The sequence below is a fragment of the Eucalyptus grandis genome, chromosome 4, assembly GCF_016545825.1.
Source record: "Eucalyptus grandis isolate ANBG69807.140 chromosome 4, ASM1654582v1, whole genome shotgun sequence".
In the NCBI taxonomy this organism is placed as follows: domain Eukaryota; kingdom Viridiplantae; phylum Streptophyta; class Magnoliopsida; order Myrtales; family Myrtaceae; genus Eucalyptus; species Eucalyptus grandis.
In genome coordinates, this window is record NC_052615.1 from 7,099,409 (window position 1) to 7,117,503 (window position 18,095).

Sequence of the window (18,095 nt, forward strand, 5' to 3'; positions counted from 1 at the left end):
AAGTAATTTTTCCAAACACCATTTAAACCAAGTTGCTTCTCAATGCACTTTTAAATTACACTTTACTAAACACAATTTGTATTTTGAGAAATCCATTAAACCTAAAATTCTTTGCTTTCTTTAAAGAATTCCCCAAAAATTCCACCAAACATGAATTACTTAAAATTCCTCTTATATATATATGGTTGATTGTGGAGAAAGGGAAAAGAAAGGAAGAAAAAGGATATGGAGAAAAGAACAAAGAAGATTACATTTACAAGTCAAATCATTGCAAAAGTTAAGGAAAGTCCTGGAAGTAAGGGTGCAATAATTCAATTTTTTTTCTCCTACTTCCTCAATCTCCGAAGCGACGAATCATCCTGTGGGTGATCATCCATTCCTCCCATTCATCACACAAGAAGCCGTCTAATCATAAAAGGACAAGGAGATATCCTCTTAAAGCTTTTTGTGGTAAGTTGTTCAAACGCAGAGTTGCAAAAATGAAATAACCTCTGGATCATAAAGCTGTCAAAAATGCTCCTGCTGGCTTGAGCCGATTGGACCCGACCTGACTTTAAAATTTAGGGTTTCGAACAGATCGGATTGGGTCAATCACGCCCTTGTAGGGTTTCGGATCGGGTCGGGTATCATGAAAATTATGCCTGACCTGACCCCTTGACACCCCAGTGGATCATGTACATGTACGTATGTAATGCAAATAAGAGATACACACTTCCCCATGTAAATCTGATTTGAGTATGTTTTCTCCTTCGTTTTCTCTTTTTAAATCGAAAAATTTCCTTTATGGAGTTGCTCGAGAGATTGTCTTTTTGAAGATATATTACCACTTCACTTGGAAATGCTTCCAAAAACACTTCTTAATATAACAAAAGCAGCTAACGGCAAAAAGTCAGACATACCTTAATTTCCTTGAAGATATTACACAAGAACTGATCCTATTTCCAGAAAGGCCCTAATCAAATGATGGATGTAATCAACACAGGGAAGTTCGAATAGTCCACAGAGAGAGAGAGAGTACAACAGAGAGAGAGAGAGAGAGAGAGAGAGAGAGAGAGAGAGTCGTATAGAACTTTTATTTCTACTTCAAATACATACACTTCATAGAGCAAATAAAAGGTTCGCTGGTGCATAGCCGAAGATACACTACTCTTTATACATAAGTGACAAAATCCCTCTAATTTTCTGGCCTTTGTCAAAGAATAATTCAAGCAAGTCTCATAAAAAGAAAGAATATGTGCAGAATCATTCCTGCTTGAAATAGTGTTTGCTTTCCTAATGAATCCTCCTCTACCTAAGGCACGTTTCAAAGAAGGCAGAATGAAGGCAAAACCTTGCCTCGTGAAAATGCTTCTAGTCATCAACCAGGCAGTGCAATTGACAGATGAGCCCAACAAAATATGGATATGCAATGCATATCGACAAGAATATGGGGAAGCAGTTCAATGAGGAGGATACAATGTAGGGGGATTGACCAATCAGGAACCAATCTCCAAAAGCATCATTTCTGTGTCCGAATATCAACACCACAGGCATTGTTTTACCTTCTTTAAGACGAGCATTATCTTGCAATTTTCTCTTCACTTCTCGGTGCATTTTGCAAAGAGAAGAGCTTATCTTGATTAGTTACGACTTTCCATGAGATCAGCAAGAGTAATCTTCCCACATTTGCCGTTGTCTAACCGATCAAACTTATTGCAGATCTGCATTATGTCTTTCTCTGAAACTTTTCTCATCTCTTTTAACTTGTAGATGACATACTCAGATTTACTGCACAAAGACACCAGCAGTGAATTTCATTAGAGCTCCAAGTCTGACAGATGCACACATTTAGAAATTGGCAAAAGAAGGTTTTGATAGCTATATTGAATATAAATATAAGCTTACACTCAGGTAGAATCACATACATCCAGTTTAGGCTTTCCATAACTTTAACAAACTTATAGGTGTAGAGCAAATTTAATTAATTAATTCCATAACAGACAATATTCGAAGACTATTTCCATCAAGTTAAATGGCAAATGTTCTGAGCAAGCGCTTGCAAAGTACAAAGATACCAAGTGAAAAGTTAAACAAGCTAACAACTCGCGTGGTGGGCGTAGCTCATCTCTGCTGCCACAATACACTCCGTAACACACCGTGAACTTGCTCAAACAGTTTCACACAGTTGAAAACACCAGCAAAAACTTGAACTTTTTCTCAATGCAAATTACTGTAAAGGGTTTGACAGAACGACTTACTAAATTGGGACCTCAGTCACTGGCCAATATATTAAAAATGGGGATCTCAATCTGATGCTTCAAATGAGTGTAACCTTTTGCTGCACCAAGAGGGTGCCAACTAAGAGGATTTTTGTCCCTAGGATCATCAGTCAATTGTACGACATGCTTCAAACAATAAAAACTGGTGGGAATTTGGATGCGGCAACCTATATACTCCACTTAGTCGAAAAATGATGCGAATTTGGATGCATCCTATATACTCCACTAAATTTAAAAATGATGCAAATTTTGATGCATCAGTCTATAAACTCCTTTTAAGGGAATGGCAAAGTGAATCCATAGTGATTATACTGATTATCACAATTGAAGTTCTCCCCATCTTTTGAAATTGTTTATTTAAATTGTCAGTAAAGAGACTCAACATCCAATCCCTCTCTAGCCCAAACTGAACAGATCTTTCCATGAGCATAGAAGAGACAGTCGAATGAATTTCAGGGTAAGTTGGACTTTGGCCCCAATTATGCCAGAGTGAGCAGTCAAACAGTGAGTCCGATCGCAATTAATTCTCTTTAACATATCAGCCTTTTCCACTAGGGTGGTCTGGTCAGCGAAATTGTGTCTCCCTGCTAAAGCTACATACTCCCCACTTATCTACACTAAACCTTTATGTAAGTTAAGAAATACTTTCAATCTTCAAAAAATCATGCACGCAATATGGGAAGCAACATAGGATAAGGAAAATTCCTAATATAATATTCCTGACTGTCACAGAACCAGAAAGTGCAGAAACCCAAAACGACATAAGCAAATCATATTCTATGATATAAAAATGCTATTGCTATCATAACTTGAAGGTGCGTTTTCCTCTCACAGTAAATAAGATTCATGACTTAGTACTAAGAAAACACCTTGGTTTTATGCTCTACAGGAATGAAACCATTAAATGCAAAGACTTTGACATTCTCCCTGCTACTTTCTAGTCAAGAACTCAACTAAAAAGGAGAATAGAAGTCGGAAAAAAAAAAATAATAATCTCACACTTCTGATGAGGGATAGATTCTATTTTCCTTTTATTAGGCAGTAATAAGGAATGGAAGGAAACAAGAGTTTTGAACTTCTTCTCACTGTTCAGCAGCTCATCAGTGGACTGATGATATGGTACACCTTAGGACTAGTGTTTGTATGATAATGTCACTCTAAAGAAATGAATAAAAAATTTCCACATGTCATAGGCTGGCAGGAAAATTCTATCTAAGAACTGAGAATGCACAGCTGAAAAGTAAAGAAAATCCAAGCATTGAAAGTAAAGATAACAAAACTGTTCTTTGGAAAATATATGAAACATGATGGAGAACAGAAAAGGATTCCCAATCCTAAGTATCAATTTCCATTTACTGTCACAAAATTCCCAAGAGATATATTTTATATTAACTCAATTACTCATTCTGTGGAGACTGTAGACTAGCTGGACATCACCTGGAACAGATTTTAAGGTCATGCAATGTTTGTTTATTAAAGGCTATCCTGCTCAAAATTCTTTTGGATGGGAAAAGTGGTACAAACTCAGTGATAGAGAAGAAAAAAAGCCAATAGACGTGCTGTCAACATTTACTTAAGACAACATGCATTTTCATTCTACAGTGAATGAACACCATCATTTCAGTATTTTCTTCATAACTGAACACAAAACTTCGTATCTGTTCAACTGCTTCAAATGGCTGAAAAAGGTTTAAGGTTTCAGCTAGCAATATTACACTATTGTGCATAACTCAATACTGTTTATATGACTTTCAACTCTTCTTTTTGTGAACTATACTGAATTTTACTTGTCCAGGTCACATATCCACAACTCAGACAGTTAAAGATTCTTATATCATTCATACTACATAATTTATCCACTAAACTGCTACAAGACATATTAAACAGAAGCAACCATTCCCACTAATTCACATTACTTCAATTACTAAGAAGCTAGAAGTTGGGAAATGCTCAGAGCATCTCAAATGGTAAGGTGAAATTAAAGAACAGCTGAAAAGGAAGCATAGTCGTGCAATGTCTTCCCAAGAGTTATGGTCATTACAGAAGCCAGCCTAAACGAATACTACTGGGTAATAAGCATGCATACCTTACAAATCCATTGTTGTCAATATCAGCTGCAAGAAACTCGGCAATGGTCATGTCCTGACCTAGAACCCACTTGGCCATCCTTCTCTGGCGCTTATCCACTCTTGCTTCAGCCAGAAACAGAAATGCTCGAGCAACGGCAAGAGTGGATACCAGCAACCAAATTGAAGCAAAAATACGACCAGGCAACGACTTAAACGCCCTATCACCGTAGCCGACAGTGGTCACTGACATCACAGAAAGGTAAAACGAATCCAACCAATCAAGGTCCTCAACAAAATGCATAACCCCAGCACCAATCCCAATACAGATAACAACCACAACCAGTGCCAATGCCACCTTCATTCTTATCCTCATCCTCCCCTTCTTCAAATCGAAAATATATGTCCCCGCTAAATCCTTCTTCTCTCCATCACCCTTCACTGACCTCAACATGTAGTTCTCTTGCAAATCGAGCACGTAACTGACCATCCCGCTGAGCAAAATATCCACAAAACCAAATCCCACCAGCACAAACATAATAGAGAAAAGCTTCGTAGCCACACTGTTCGGCGTGATATCCCCATAACCGATCGTGCACATCGTCACAATGCAAAAATACAACGCGTCCACAACCGGATGAGTCTCGGTCGCAGAGAAATTATCCCTGTTGAACCAATAAATCACCACGCCGAGCGACAGGTACAATACCAGAAGCACGACGGCCTGCCGTATGATCGACGGCGAGGCGAACTGCAGCTTGGGCGGCGCGCTCTGCCTGTTGAGGTCGTTGATCACGGCCATGGCGGGGGCGGTCTTGGAGCGGTGCAGGTTGCTCTTGCTCCAGAAGAAGTTAGGGTCGATTAGCCAGGGCTGCTGCTGCGGCAGCGGCGGCGGCTCCTCCAGGGGAGAGGAGGAGGAGGGCAGGGCGGGGTGGAGCGGGGAAATGAGGGTGTCGGCGATCGGGGACGCGTCGCGCGGGGGCGGGGAGGGGCCGAAGATGAGGCGGTCCTTGAGCTCGGACGGGGTGAGAGCAGGGGGAGGGACGGCGATCTCGTCGTCCTCGGGGAGGGTGAACAGCGGCGGCGGCCGGACGAGGCCCTGGAGGAGAGGCTCGTCGTCCATGCCTGCACGGCTCGATTCGAGCCGCGACTATCCGCAGGAATCGGTTCCCGACGAAGCCACGGCAAGAGAGAGAAAGAGAGATGAGAGAGAGAGAGAGAAAGAGAGAGAGTTTCGCTTCGGTCTTCGCTGCGATGGGAGTGACGATCTCTCCCTCTCTCCTGTCACTTCTCCCTCTCTCTCTCTTCTCTGTCTCTGTTTCTCTCTCTTCTGTAATTTCTCTCTCTACTGTCACTTTCTCTCTCTTCTGTGTCTTCTCTTTCTCTCTCTTCCGAGGGAGGAAGAAGAGAGGCGGTTAGGGGCCGTTGCGCGACGCGCCGGGCGCGTGGAGTGCTCGTCACGCTGAAATCACGCGGGGGAGCAGGCCGGCCGCCTTCGTCCCTTCTTCTCTATCTTCTTCACGTGAGCCCGTCCTGTGGCGCGTCCGTGTCGTTTAGCCAGACTGGTGCGTCGTTTCGGCTTTTTTTTTTGTTTGTTATTATTGCGATTATTATTGCTATCGTCATCGTCATACAAAATAATTCGAAGTAACCAAATATAGGAATATGGTAATGTTTCGTAACGGTTACTATCGATGTCGACCCACAAAAGAAAACCGAAAAAGAGGCCTTACGTTATGAAAATTGAACGTTTTTTGGTCCAGCACATTACACCAATGTTCTCGTGACACTTGTTAGCAAAACTCATTTAATACTAGAAATATATAGAAAAAATTTATAAGCTCATGAGTATCGAACACGACTCTCTTAATGAGGTCAAATTGGTCTTGAAGATTAGTATGTGTGGGAATTTAATTGCACCCAAAGATTTTTTTTTTTTTTTGGTGAATCAGGGAACCTCCGAACGCGCCGCGAGAGAAAAACCCTAGAGCGGGCCCCACCGCCGACCCCAAGCGCAGGTAAGACGCGCGTTATGCGTTGAAGCATCGTTTCCACGAAGGTTCGAACCCTTCCCCCTGCGTTTGGGGGACCAAGCCCTAACCAACGCTTCCACTGCGGGCGGTATTGCACCCAAAGATTAGTAATTAGGAAGCTGTCCAAAATCGATCCGACCCTTTACCCCATTGGTCATCTTTTCAATATGAAAGTGGGAGGTGAATCTCCACCTTCTCAGGGGAATGAGGTGGGGATGCGTAAGTTTCAGGGGTGAGTTTCGATTCTCATGTCCTATAGTCTGAAAATAAGTATAGAGTAAAACCGATAAAAAAAAAAAAAAAAAAAAAACGATCTGACCCGAACACAAACCGAGCACAGAAAATAAGCATCCTTTGAACGGAGTTAGGGCCCGAACATTGTTCGGTCTCAAAACACATTATTGCCTCCATACAATGAAACGAACACTTTCCCTCGCGTTACCCGAAGTCAAAAACGTCAGACCCTCGCCGACTCTGTCTTCTCCTCCCGACGACTGCGCCTTCTCCTTCTCGTCGATTCCGCCGCCGTCCACGGCTGCGCCTTCTCGTCGACTCCGCCGCCGCCCTCTTCTTTGCTGCTCGCATTCTAGGGTTTCGCTTCGCGGTAGGATCTCCGACGGAGCTGCCGGCGCCTGCGCTCACGACCGCCGGTTCGGCATCTGCGGCCACCGCCCGCGCCGTCGGCCTCCGATCGTGGCCGCCCATCTCGGCCGGCGATAGGCGAGTCGGTCTCGCGACTCGCGAGCTCGCGTTCGTTGCGAGAGCGGCCGATTCCGCTTAGCCCGCGTCCGCTGGCAAGGCGATTATCCCCGACGATGAGTTCTTTCTAGCCAAGGTCTCGCTTTTTCCCATTCCTATTTGTATTTTCCATTTCGGGCTTCGAATTTGATTCATTTTCATGAGCTTCGCATTCTTGCGTGCGGAATGGGCTCGGATTTTAATGTTGTTTGGTTTGCAATGCAGATTAACGTGGACTCGTAATTGGTTGCTGCGATATCGGGGAGGTCGAGCAATTCCATTCCGTGCTCATTGCGACTGACATTCTGGTTAGATGCTTGCCTTTTCCTGTGTTTTCTTGTGCCGTGATGAATCCTGAACTGGTTTGCTTCATTTGGTGTTCTTTTTTCTTGAATGATATTGTTGGTGGTTCCATGTTGTTTCATTCGGTGCATGTTGTGGGTTGTTGGGTATCCAGGAAGTCGAGATTGGGCTCGTTGCATGCCTCTCTGGCGCTGACTGATTACTTAGAATGGGTTGTGAACCTTTAGTCTAATCTTATGGAATTGGATATGTCTATAGTGGAGAAAATAGCATTCTATTGTCTGTGATTATCTTTATGGCAGAGAATCAGTTCCTTCCATATTAAACAAGTAGAAAAGGAAAACTAAATGAGATGACTAAATTGAAATATATTGAAGTTCCAAACAAGTGCCAAATCTAGAAAATAAAGACCAGTTCAGTGATAGGTACTGCAGTTCACCTCTATGAAATGTGTCTCCCAGGAGATAATTAGTTTAGGACGTCTTGGTGTCTTTTGGAAAAGTTTGTCTAATGTATGTTTCATTTGAGCGTGCTCTGTTTGTTTATCTAGTTAGTGACTTTCTTAGTTCTACTTCTTATTGTTCTTTGAAGTGCTAGATGCATCTCTTCACTTTTACAATGCTGTTGTCATGTTGGCTTTGTAGCATGTTGCTACTTTAAGAGAACAGCTGGAGCAGCTGGCTGGGGAGAGAACCCCAGATTGGTTACCACGGTCCTTCGCGTGTCCTTTGGAACTCTGTTGTTGTTGAATGAGATGAGCATTTCTTCTTGGATTTTTCATTTTTGAACATCGGACTGCTTGTTGGACATTTTTCATATGAGTTTTCTCGTTATGGACCCTACGGCATGGTCTTGTTGGCTGGATCACAGACTGCTTGTTGTTGCCTCTTATATTTGCTTAGTAGGAAGAAGACTTTCGCCATCGACTGTTTAACCAATTAAATATTGCAAGCTATTTTGAATTTTTTGTTGATTCCCTGGTTTTGTAGATTATATGGGAAAGTTTTCTAATCTGTCCAAATCATAGGCTACTAGAATGACTGTTGCAGTCACACTTATTTATGGTTCCAGAGTTACTGGTTCTCAGTTTAGCAACTTTCATCTGAAGCTGCAAGCTAAAACTGTAGTTCATTTAAGGCATGAAATGGATTCAATCTGTCCCATGATGTTTGCTAGTCAAAAACTAAAACTCTTCCTTATTCACAGGACATTTGTTCTTTGCTCTAGATCACTCCTAATTCAGGATTGGATCCAGGGTCCAGGTCTGGAACCTACCCAACCCAGACCGGATCACCCTTAGTTGTGACATGTGATTTTGACGAGCCTTTCTCATGTGGTTTCACAATGTATCTTTATCTTTGAGATTGTGATAATACATGGAATTTTTAGCCATGATATACTTATAGCAACATAATGTTTTGAGATATTTTAACCTTCAAGACTCCATGTTTGTACCGATATGTGTGTATGAGTGTCTATTTACTTACATGGGACAGCCGATTTAAGTATTTGCATTACTCAGAGGTGTTTATCCCACACAAATTTTTCCTATTGACATTAAATATGGTGTTGTGCTTTTGTCTTTTGCTGATTTGGTGCAGTTTTCAAAATGCCAGTGGAGATTAGTGAGAACAATGATTCAGTGGAGATGCTGAAGAATATTCATATCTCTACCTACAATGACAACCGGGATGATGATGCAGATCCAGAAGAAGTGGAGGATCTGATGAATGATGATGATGATGATGATGATGAGGATGAGGATGATGATGAAGTGCAAAAACCAGTAACTTTAGGTTTTGTTGAGAAGCCAAAAAATAAATGGTCCCTGCTTCGTCAACTCTTCCCTAGCAAAGCTGGGGGGGTGCCGGTGTGTTTTATTTTCGTGAAATTCTCCCCTTTTCAGTGGTCTTTTCTTTTTGCCTGAATACTTTTTGCATTCTTGCACCAGCTTCCAATTTGCCTTTTATGATTTTCCAAGAGTAAGATATGAAACTAAAGGTCGTATTATGATGGACAAGTAGTTATATTCAGTACAAGTAATTAGAAAAGTCAAAATGTTGAATTATCTTGACATCACTGTGGTTTATGGTATTTTTGCCTGAATGCAGGCTTGGTTGGATCCAATTAATCTACCATCTGGTAGGTCTCGCCTTTGTGATATATGTGAACAACCCTTGCAATTTTTGCTTCAGGTATATTATTCTTTTGCCTTAAATGACTTTCTGTGTGGCATGTGTCCAGCGTGGAATTTCCTATCACTCTTAACTGGAGCGGGAATCTTTTTCATTTTTGTATATTGTTGATTGGAATTTCATTACTGTTCATTGTTATCAGATACTATATATGTTCTTGACTTGCATATTCTTTCCCAGACAGTGCATTTTTTTATGCTTTAGTCATTTGCATGTGTGTGGAGAATATGCATGTACTAGATGGAGGGTTTTGTTATTCTCTTGGCAGTGTAGTGACCGTGTGTCCTTCTCTTAATAAATTGTCCTATTTTCTTTTTATCTATTTCCTTTGTGATCATGTAAGCAATGAAAGTGGCTTCATTTCTATCATTTGCCGCATCCATGAGCTCTCAATAATAGGGTATTTATTTGATTGGTAGTGTTGTCTTAGTCAACGTGTCCCTTTTTTAATTTTTTTTTTTTTGAAAACCTTTTTAATGTTGTTTAGTAGATGTTTGTACTTTTTGTTATTGTTTGTGACGTCCTTAGGTATATGCACCGACCTCTGATCGAGAATCCACGTTTCATCGCACATTATATTTGTTCATGTGTCCATCGATGTCTTGTCTACTTAAAGATCAACATGAACAATGGAAGCGACCTGCAGTAAATGCCTCTCGAAGGTACTATCAATTGTCTTAATCCAGCAAGTCCTGTTTCAGTTTATTATTTGTGCACTTGTCTTAATCTAATTTGTCTCATTCTTTGGGTCCTCTGGTGGTATTCAAGTGTGAAAGTTTTTCGTTGCCAATTGCCTTGCGACAATCCCTTCTACTCAAGTGAACCCCCACGACATGATGGGAGTGACAAACCTTTAGGGAGTGGAGGTAGCTTTTTATGTCTTTTCCCAGTCAGTCATGTTCTGATTTTTGTCTTTGGAAGTGGATGGAATACTTTATGACAGTGCACACACATATGGGCAGATGAATATGCTATCCTCTGTTTCTTTATCAGTTTATTCTGTCTTTGTTTAATTGGAGATTTCTATGACTTGGTTCTGTTGTTGTCTCTAAGGGCCTAATTTCAAAACTCATATATGGGCTTTTGACTACTTTTATTGTGTTAGCCTCCGAGTAATTATGGTACTAATCCATCTCTTTTTGGCCAAAATGTATTGTTGTTGAGCAGCTCCACTTTGTAACTGGTGTGGAACATGGAAAGGAGATAAATTTTGTGGTAGTTGCAGAGAAGCATGATACTGCTCTGAAAAACATCAGGTTCTAGGTTATTCAGCTCCTTATACACATTCACTGTCCATCTGATCTTTTCCGTAACACTTTTTTTTCTTCACCTGCAGGCCATGCATTGGCGCTCAGGTCATAAAGTTATGTGCCAAAATAGTAGTAGAAATGCAGGAAATTCATCAGCAGAAGACCAGAAGCGTGAGCAATTATTTTAGATTTATTTGGATAAATTATACCAGTATTGCAGGGGAGGCGCAGATATGTGCCTCTTAGGTCTCATGAATTTTCCATCTTCACACGCACAGCTCTGTTCTGTCATGTTGGCATGGTAGAGGTCCTATCGGAGTATTTTGAACATACCTTAGTACGTAGACTGCCAGAGATAGATGTAGTCATTTAGCTGTGATGATTTCGGTCTGGAGACTTATGCTTGAAGTTGCAGCTCTGTTCTTTCTGTCATGTTTGCAGAGTAGAGATCCTATCGGAGTAATTTTAACATGCCTTGGTACGTAGACTGCCAGAGACTTATGTAGTCATTTAGCTGTGACGATTTTGGTCTGTAGTCTTATGCTTGAAGTTGAAACTGAACTCAGCATCATGTTTTAACTTCCGCTATTTATTTCTGTACTTTTGGAATGTTAAGTTCTCTATGTTGTAATTCTGCAAACAGCTGCAAGCAGTAGTCCATGGCCTGAACACGAAATTGTTAATGAGGATGAGGCTGAGTACAATGTCGATGTGTCCACTGATTTGGATAATGCCAATTTTCTGGTATCCAAAAACCAGATGGATGACTCAATAAATTCACTTATTGATAGTTTCCAGGTATAATTGCACTGTAGTTATTGAGAATTAGTTCTGCTAAATATTCCACATGGTTTATCCTTTGCCTTTTTCTGTGAGTAGGGTGACAGTGACAGGAGGAGTTGGGGCAACTTCCAAGAACGTATTGCCAGGGCGCCTGAACAAGTTTTAAGGTTATCTAATTTAAATTGCAATGTATGGTTTTGAGATCCATGAATTCTTCAATGAGGATGTGCATATCTAGTATGCTTATTGGGTATTTTTATTGGATGGAGCATGCTTTCTGCAACATCCAAAAAGAGCCTGACCAGGTTTTCAGAGTAACGATGTCTTGGCAACATTTAGAACCTTACTGTAGATGTCCTACTAGGACACATAGGAGTTGTGATGAGATGTAATGCCATTTAACTGGAAGTTAAATTCGTTGAATAAATTATAGATGGGTTATACATTAATTAACTTACTGTCTGAATGTGGCCTGTGCATCGTTTGTAGTGAATGTAACCAAGTCTAGGTCAGTCGTATTACTGTTTTGACACTTCGAAACCACTTTTCAGTAGTTTCTAATTGTACATCGTAGAACCATATCTGTTGTTTCTCTTTCCTCTTCCTCATTCTGAAACAAGAACAGTTTTTATTTGTTTGGAAAATCAGAAAATCGCAAAGCTTATTTGTTTATTCTACTTGTAATGAACAGGTACTGTCGAAATGTATGCTCTAGGCCCCTGTGGCCGATGTCAAGTGGTCAGCCATCAACAGCTGATATTCCCAAATGCAGCTATTGTGGAAAGCCCCGATGTTTTGAATTTCAGGTTATCTTTTTGCATCCTTTTCTTTTGAAAGATCTTGATATTATAAAGATTTAATGTCAACGTGCAGTCGCCAAAACCCCTCTGTCATTATACAATGATATGCATCTCTATAAGAGCTCTAATTTGTGTACCATCACGCAGTGGATGACCTTTTGATTACTGCCCTCAATTTTTCAGGTCTTGCCTCAGCTACTTTACTTTTTCGGCGTGAAGAACGATGCAGATTCGTTCGACTGGGCTACTATTGCTGTTTATTCCTGTGAAGCGTCTTGCGAAGGGGCTGCGAGTTACAAGGAAGAATTTGCTTGGGTGCAAGTGTCATCCCCATCTCAAGTGGTACCTTGAAAATTCTTGTTCTATAATTCTCCCCGTCCTGCCTCCTTTTGATGATCGTTTCCGGTAGAGTTACAATAGGCTCCGAAATCCAAGAAAGGGGTAAAGTTTGATTCTACGCCGTGGACAAAATGAAAGCCCCGTTTGTATCTACTAGGCGTCAGCCCAAAAAAGAAAAAGAAAAAGAAAAAATAGAACTGAAGAGTGGATGAAAGGTGGCAGGACATCCTGCTGGAAATTTGAGTAACAAGTTAGGAAAAATTACAAAAAAAATCGTAAATTTGTTACAATTGTCTTGATTAAAGCTTGCACAAGCAGAGAAAAATTTTGCTCTAGGAGCACAAACAATGCTTTTAATTATCGTGATTCTACAGAAAGAATAATGACGCAAGATTGAATAAATAATGGACAACAAACAATGAACAAAATAACTGGTTCTAAATGTCCAAACACACAAGGAAATCCCTAGTAGGCCATTGAATCTCGAGTTTCAGTTTCTAGAACTTGAACTGGATATGCTCTCGTCGTCTTGGAATGCCTTAGCAAGAATGTCCGTGGCGATATCCCAACTGGATCCGAAAACCACATTTGCCATTGTTTTGATGCTGGGGTTTTAGCCGTTGAGAGCCGCGATGGTGATGGCGTTGTCATATCGGGTTGATGCCCCACGGCTTGTAGTTGATGCAAGCTAGTGAGATACCGAGTGTGTTGAGCCCTAGCAACTGAGCCACGGTCACAGGAGTCACTTCTGATCCGACTGGGTTCGATACGTTGCTAGCCAAGCGAATTCCCCCAAAGTAGAAGTCATCGGCTTGGACCATTTCGGGGTCTATGCGTGCGAACCCATTCACAAAAACACAGGAGACAACAGATTTATCGTCACAACTTGCATGCCTTCAAGTGTTTTCACAATGTATATCATTTAAACATTACTTAAGATGTTTATCTCAATGGGAAGGGTCCACGACACAAAAATCCTGAAGGGAATTCGTATCCGCTGTGGCGACAGTAATTACTAGAGCCGTGAGCCCAAGGAAGAGAACATGGGTTGTCACGAAAAAATGTGTAGATGATGCAAAACGAGGACTTTGCAAAAGAATGTCAAGATCGATCGATGATGCTTCGTGTCGCAATGAAGCTATAGAACCATGGAGGTCTTATTTAGGGAAAAGTGCCAAAAAAGTCCTAAACCTTTTGCCTTTGTGCCAATTTAGTCTTAAACTTTTTTTTGGTGCCGATTCAGTCCTAAACCTTTTAAGTTGTTCCAATTCAGTCATTTCCGGCCAATTTTAGCCGGATTTTGCTGACTAGGACGCCCGGCCGGTTGACGTGGCCTGATCTCGCGTTGACGTGGATAACTTTTAATAATATTTTTAAAATTTTTGAAATACTTTTTTATTTTTTTCTTTATTTTTATTTCCTCCCGGTGGTCGCCGAGGTCCGGCGACCGGCCGAAGCGACCGCCGGCGAGGTGAGGCCGACCTCGCCGGATCTCGCCGGGCGAGGCCGAGTCTCTCGCCGGATCGGCGAGGCGGGCGAGGGTGAGCCTCGCCCATGGCCCGATCCGGCGAGGCGACCATGGGTGAGGCTCGCCCTCGTCGAATCCGGGCGAGGTCGAGCCTCGCCGCCCTCGCCCATGGCCCGATCCGGTGAGGTTGGGCAAGGGTCGGCGAGGCTCGACCTCGCGGCGATCGCCTCGGCCGGTCGCCGGACCCCGTGGACCGGGCTGGAGGAAAAAGACAATTTAAAAAAAAAAAAATTAAAATATTAAAAATATATTATTAAAAGTTGTCCACGTCAGCGCCGATTAGGCCACGTCAACCGGCCGGCGTCCAATCAGCAAAATCCGATCAAAATTGCCGGAAAGGACTGAATTGGCACAACTTAAAAAGGTTTAGAACTGAATTGGCACCGAAAAAATGTTTATGACTAAATTGACACAAAGGCAAAATGTTTAAGACTTTTTTGGCACTTTTCCCGTCTTATTTATATATAACCATTTAGAAGGAGCATTTTCTTTTTAATTCGCATGATAATAATGGATGTTTAGAATTTTTTATATACTTAAGTTTGTCACATTTTTTTGAAAATACGTTTTAAAACATCATACAATGATGGCATGGAAAATAATTAAAAATTGAACTAGCAGAATACAAAGACTACAACGTAAACAAAATGCGTATTAAAACTTGGTATATGGTTCTTTTTACTCATATTTGTGCTAGGGTTACTTTTCAAATAATAGTACAAAAAAGTAGAACATACAATAAACATAATAATTAATTAGCTATATGCTAAATAAACTACTTCTCGAAAAAGGGGACACCAATTATGTTCCAAGAAAGGGAAAAATCCAGAAAAAAGAAGAAAAAGAAGGTAAGAAATCTGAAATCAAGAGTAGTCTCCACATTAAACCCTAATAAATGTTATAGAAGAGGAGAGTGGGTAATTTTGTTTCCACTAATAATTGAAATAAGAAAAAACAATATAAGAGATGATCTTAAATTAAGAATATGACCCATAAAGGATAACATAGTCAATTCAATATGATAAGGGAATGCCTATTTTTTTTTTAGATAATTTTTCTTGTGTTGGAGTGGTAGTTTTCAAGCATAAAATTCGGTTTGTGCACGTCTTAAATTGAATTTTTCTTTTTTTGGTCGATACGTCTTTGATTAAATGAGGCCGCCCAAACCGCACATATCAATGTTTTCCCGGGTCGGTTCATTTCCAATTCGTGATTCCGACTCATTGCAAAGGCAAACACTCCGTTCAGAACCTCGTCCTTCATTCGTATAGTGGGTTGGGGAAGAGAAGGACCAATTTTGGGATTTTTATTTTTAGAAATTTGATTTTTCTTTTTATTCGAATTTTTTTTGGACAACAATGATGGTTCGCGGAAAGTTATTTATTTATTTATTTTTCATGGCAAATGGATATTTTCACTCTTTTTTCTTCCTGCTCAAACTGATATTTCACTTGATTTTTTTTTTTTTTTGGGTCGTAATATTTCACTTGGTATGAGGGGCCGGAAAAATCAGTCTTTATGTTTAGGGTGAATTTCTTAGTTTGGTTCTCAATAGATGTTACCGGTGGGTGCTTGGTGCTGGCAACATTACTTGGTACTGGTAACGTTACTAGGAGATATGAGGAAAGTGACTCTCGGGTTCACATTTCTTACCTTGGTCCTTCAATCATGATGTGGGTTGGGGGAAGAGAAGAACCAATTTTGGGATTTTTACTTTTAGGAATTTGATTTTTCTTTTTATTTGATTTTTTTTGGACAACAATGCCCCTATTTCATCTGTTGGGAAAGTCACATGCCAATCGGCCAGTGGGCTCATGCCTTAATTGAGATAGACTTTGGCACTTCAAACCCTTATTTAAAATAAGGTCAACTTTGGATCATTTCTGGTGAAAATGACTCCATTCATATTCTTATTTGAAATTTCCCTTCTCTTTTTCTGTACGTTACTTTTACTTTAAGAAGGTCATGAAATTTTTTTAAAATGCCATTAACATCGCTTGCGGTTCCCCTCGAGGCATGACCATTTCTATCGTGATAAGAAATGTGAACCCTGATAGAGGTAATTAGTTCCTGGTTTGGTTTGGTCCCACTAAGGAGCCGAGAATCAAATCGGAAAGACTCGCTGATCCTTGGACTAGGAACTAGATTGGATCAACTGGTCTGGTTCCAATGGAACTTATGAATTTTTTTTGGTCCGTAAAAAGTAGAAACTTTTGTGTATGGGACTCGAATTTTATATTGAGCGGGAAATGTCACTGTGATTGAAAGTCCAACAGTTTGGACTTTCGCATTCGACAGTGGACTGTCTTGTGGATGACAACTTCGTCGTCCCCGTTTGTCTTCTAGTGTGAAATGTAGTCATGCAAAGTTTAATAGATTCTTTGGAATAAGCACGATGATGGAATATGTGAGAGGGACCGAGGGAAACTAAGAAAGATTGGAGTTTTGTAAGAAGTTAAAGAAATAATATATATAATCGGTCTGGTCCGATTGGTTTGATTCCTGTCCTAGAACTAGGAACTGGATCGACTAGCCACCAGCTCCAAAAATAGGAACCATGAACCGGACCGCTACTCATGGGAACCGCTCAAAACCAGCCAATTTGGTATGATCCGATCCGAGCAATTCCCAATTCGAGCAGTTCTCATTGTACACTCCTAAACCTCATAATCACTTTCATATCTTCAATGACTGTTACAATACAAAGTAGCCACTAGTAACTTCTATTGAGAACCAAATTAAGAAACTCACCCTAAACAAAGAAGCTAATATTCATGGCTCCCCATATCAAGTGAAATATCATTTTCAGCAGAAAGAAGAAAGAGGGAAAATATTTATTTGCCATGGGAATAAAAAGCCTTCCATGATCGCAAGGCAAAGATCGAAACACCATTCTGTGCTAGTAAAATGTGAGACACGTTGTAGAAATCCATTGGTAGCACAATTTTTTTTCCCTATTTAATATGTAAGTATTGTAGAGAAATGGAGTACAATAGTTTAGGGGAATCCCCTAGCATTACAAATAGAGCTGAAGTCTCCACATATTATTCAATACAACATTTGATTGGAAAGGTTTAATTTTTTGGTAAAGTGAAGCTCCACCTCTTACATTTTTACGCACATTGAACAAAATAATATGGATGTTAGTTGATTTGTTTTGAAACAGTCTATGGTTGCGCTCCATCCAAATACAATATATGGTTGCTAAAAAAGATAGTGCGCCGCCAAATCTTTGCCCTTTGTTACCCTAATCATCCATTAAAATTCCTCATTCCATCTTCCTAAAGACCGCCCAATTCCATGTTGCACAAGGATACTATGCCAAATACTACCTATCCATTCTCACCAAAATAATAAATGAATATGTTTTCTATATTGGCCTTGCATAGCATTGGGTATCAATTGTAGTCATCCATTGTGCTATAATATCTACTATCGGTAGTTTATCTCTACAAACTAGCCATCCAATGAAATTGTATTTGCTAATGCCACTACTCCAAACTAGGTTGTACCACTCCACAATTAGACCCCCATGTCTGAGTTCATAATTATATATCATGACAACAATACCCTAAACTAGAAATAACTGAGGTCAAAGCATGTCATAATTTGAGAAGACATAGCCAACTCCAAGCCACACTACCCCTAATGTCAAGATGCATAATTGGATTACCTCTCCATTTTGTGTTGTGACCCTAAATGCTCCAAAGGGAAGAAAATGGGTGATTAATAAGGTTCCATAGGGTACGGCCTAACAAAATTTATTCCATATGTGCAAATTGGGTAATCCTAATCCTCCTTC

General features: G+C 40.5%; 2 protein-coding genes across 3 annotated transcripts; one reads left to right on the plus strand and one right to left on the minus strand.

The window, feature by feature from the left end:
• Positions 1-201: 201 nt before the first annotated feature.
• On the minus strand, positions 202-5,813 carry LOC104440822 (two-pore potassium channel 3). 2 transcript variants are annotated; one of them, XR_724760.3, is made up of 3 exons: positions 4,345-5,813; positions 1,542-1,767; positions 202-952 (listed from the first exon to the last, which is right to left on the minus strand). XR_724760.3 is itself a non-coding variant. In XM_010053802.3 (2 exons), exons 1-2 carry the CDS (start codon positions 5,445-5,447, stop codon positions 1,620-1,622), a joined length of 1,251 nt encoding a protein of 416 aa, XP_010052104.1. In that variant the 5' UTR covers positions 5,448-5,813; the 3' UTR covers positions 1,043-1,619. The 2 variants fall into 2 exon arrangements, 1 of the variants encoding a protein (XP_010052104.1); XM_010053802.3 differs by lacking the exon at positions 202-952 and having other exon boundaries at positions 1,043-1,767.
• A 928-nt stretch (positions 5,814-6,741) lies between these two features.
• On the plus strand, positions 6,742-13,064 carry LOC104440823 (programmed cell death protein 2). Its single transcript, XM_010053803.3, is given in 12 exon segments — positions 6,742-7,192; positions 7,321-7,403; positions 9,000-9,268; positions 9,510-9,593; positions 10,122-10,255; positions 10,362-10,459; positions 10,761-10,849; positions 10,930-11,014; positions 11,487-11,641; positions 11,723-11,793; positions 12,318-12,432; positions 12,610-13,064. Coding segments are annotated over 10 exon segments (1,260 nt in total). The 5' UTR covers positions 6,742-7,192; positions 7,321-7,403; positions 9,000-9,007; the 3' UTR covers positions 12,778-13,064.
• Positions 13,065-18,095: the final 5,031 nt, after the last annotated feature.

Coding starts and splice junctions, on each gene's coding strand:
- LOC104440822 (XM_010053802.3), bottom strand. CDS start 5,447: ATGGACGACGAGCCTCTCCTCCAGGGCCTCGTCCGGCCGCCGCCGCTG. Junction 1,768..4,344: donor GACAACAATGGATTTGTAAG/GTATGCATGCTT, acceptor GTCTTTGTGCAG/TAAATCTGAGTATGTCATCT.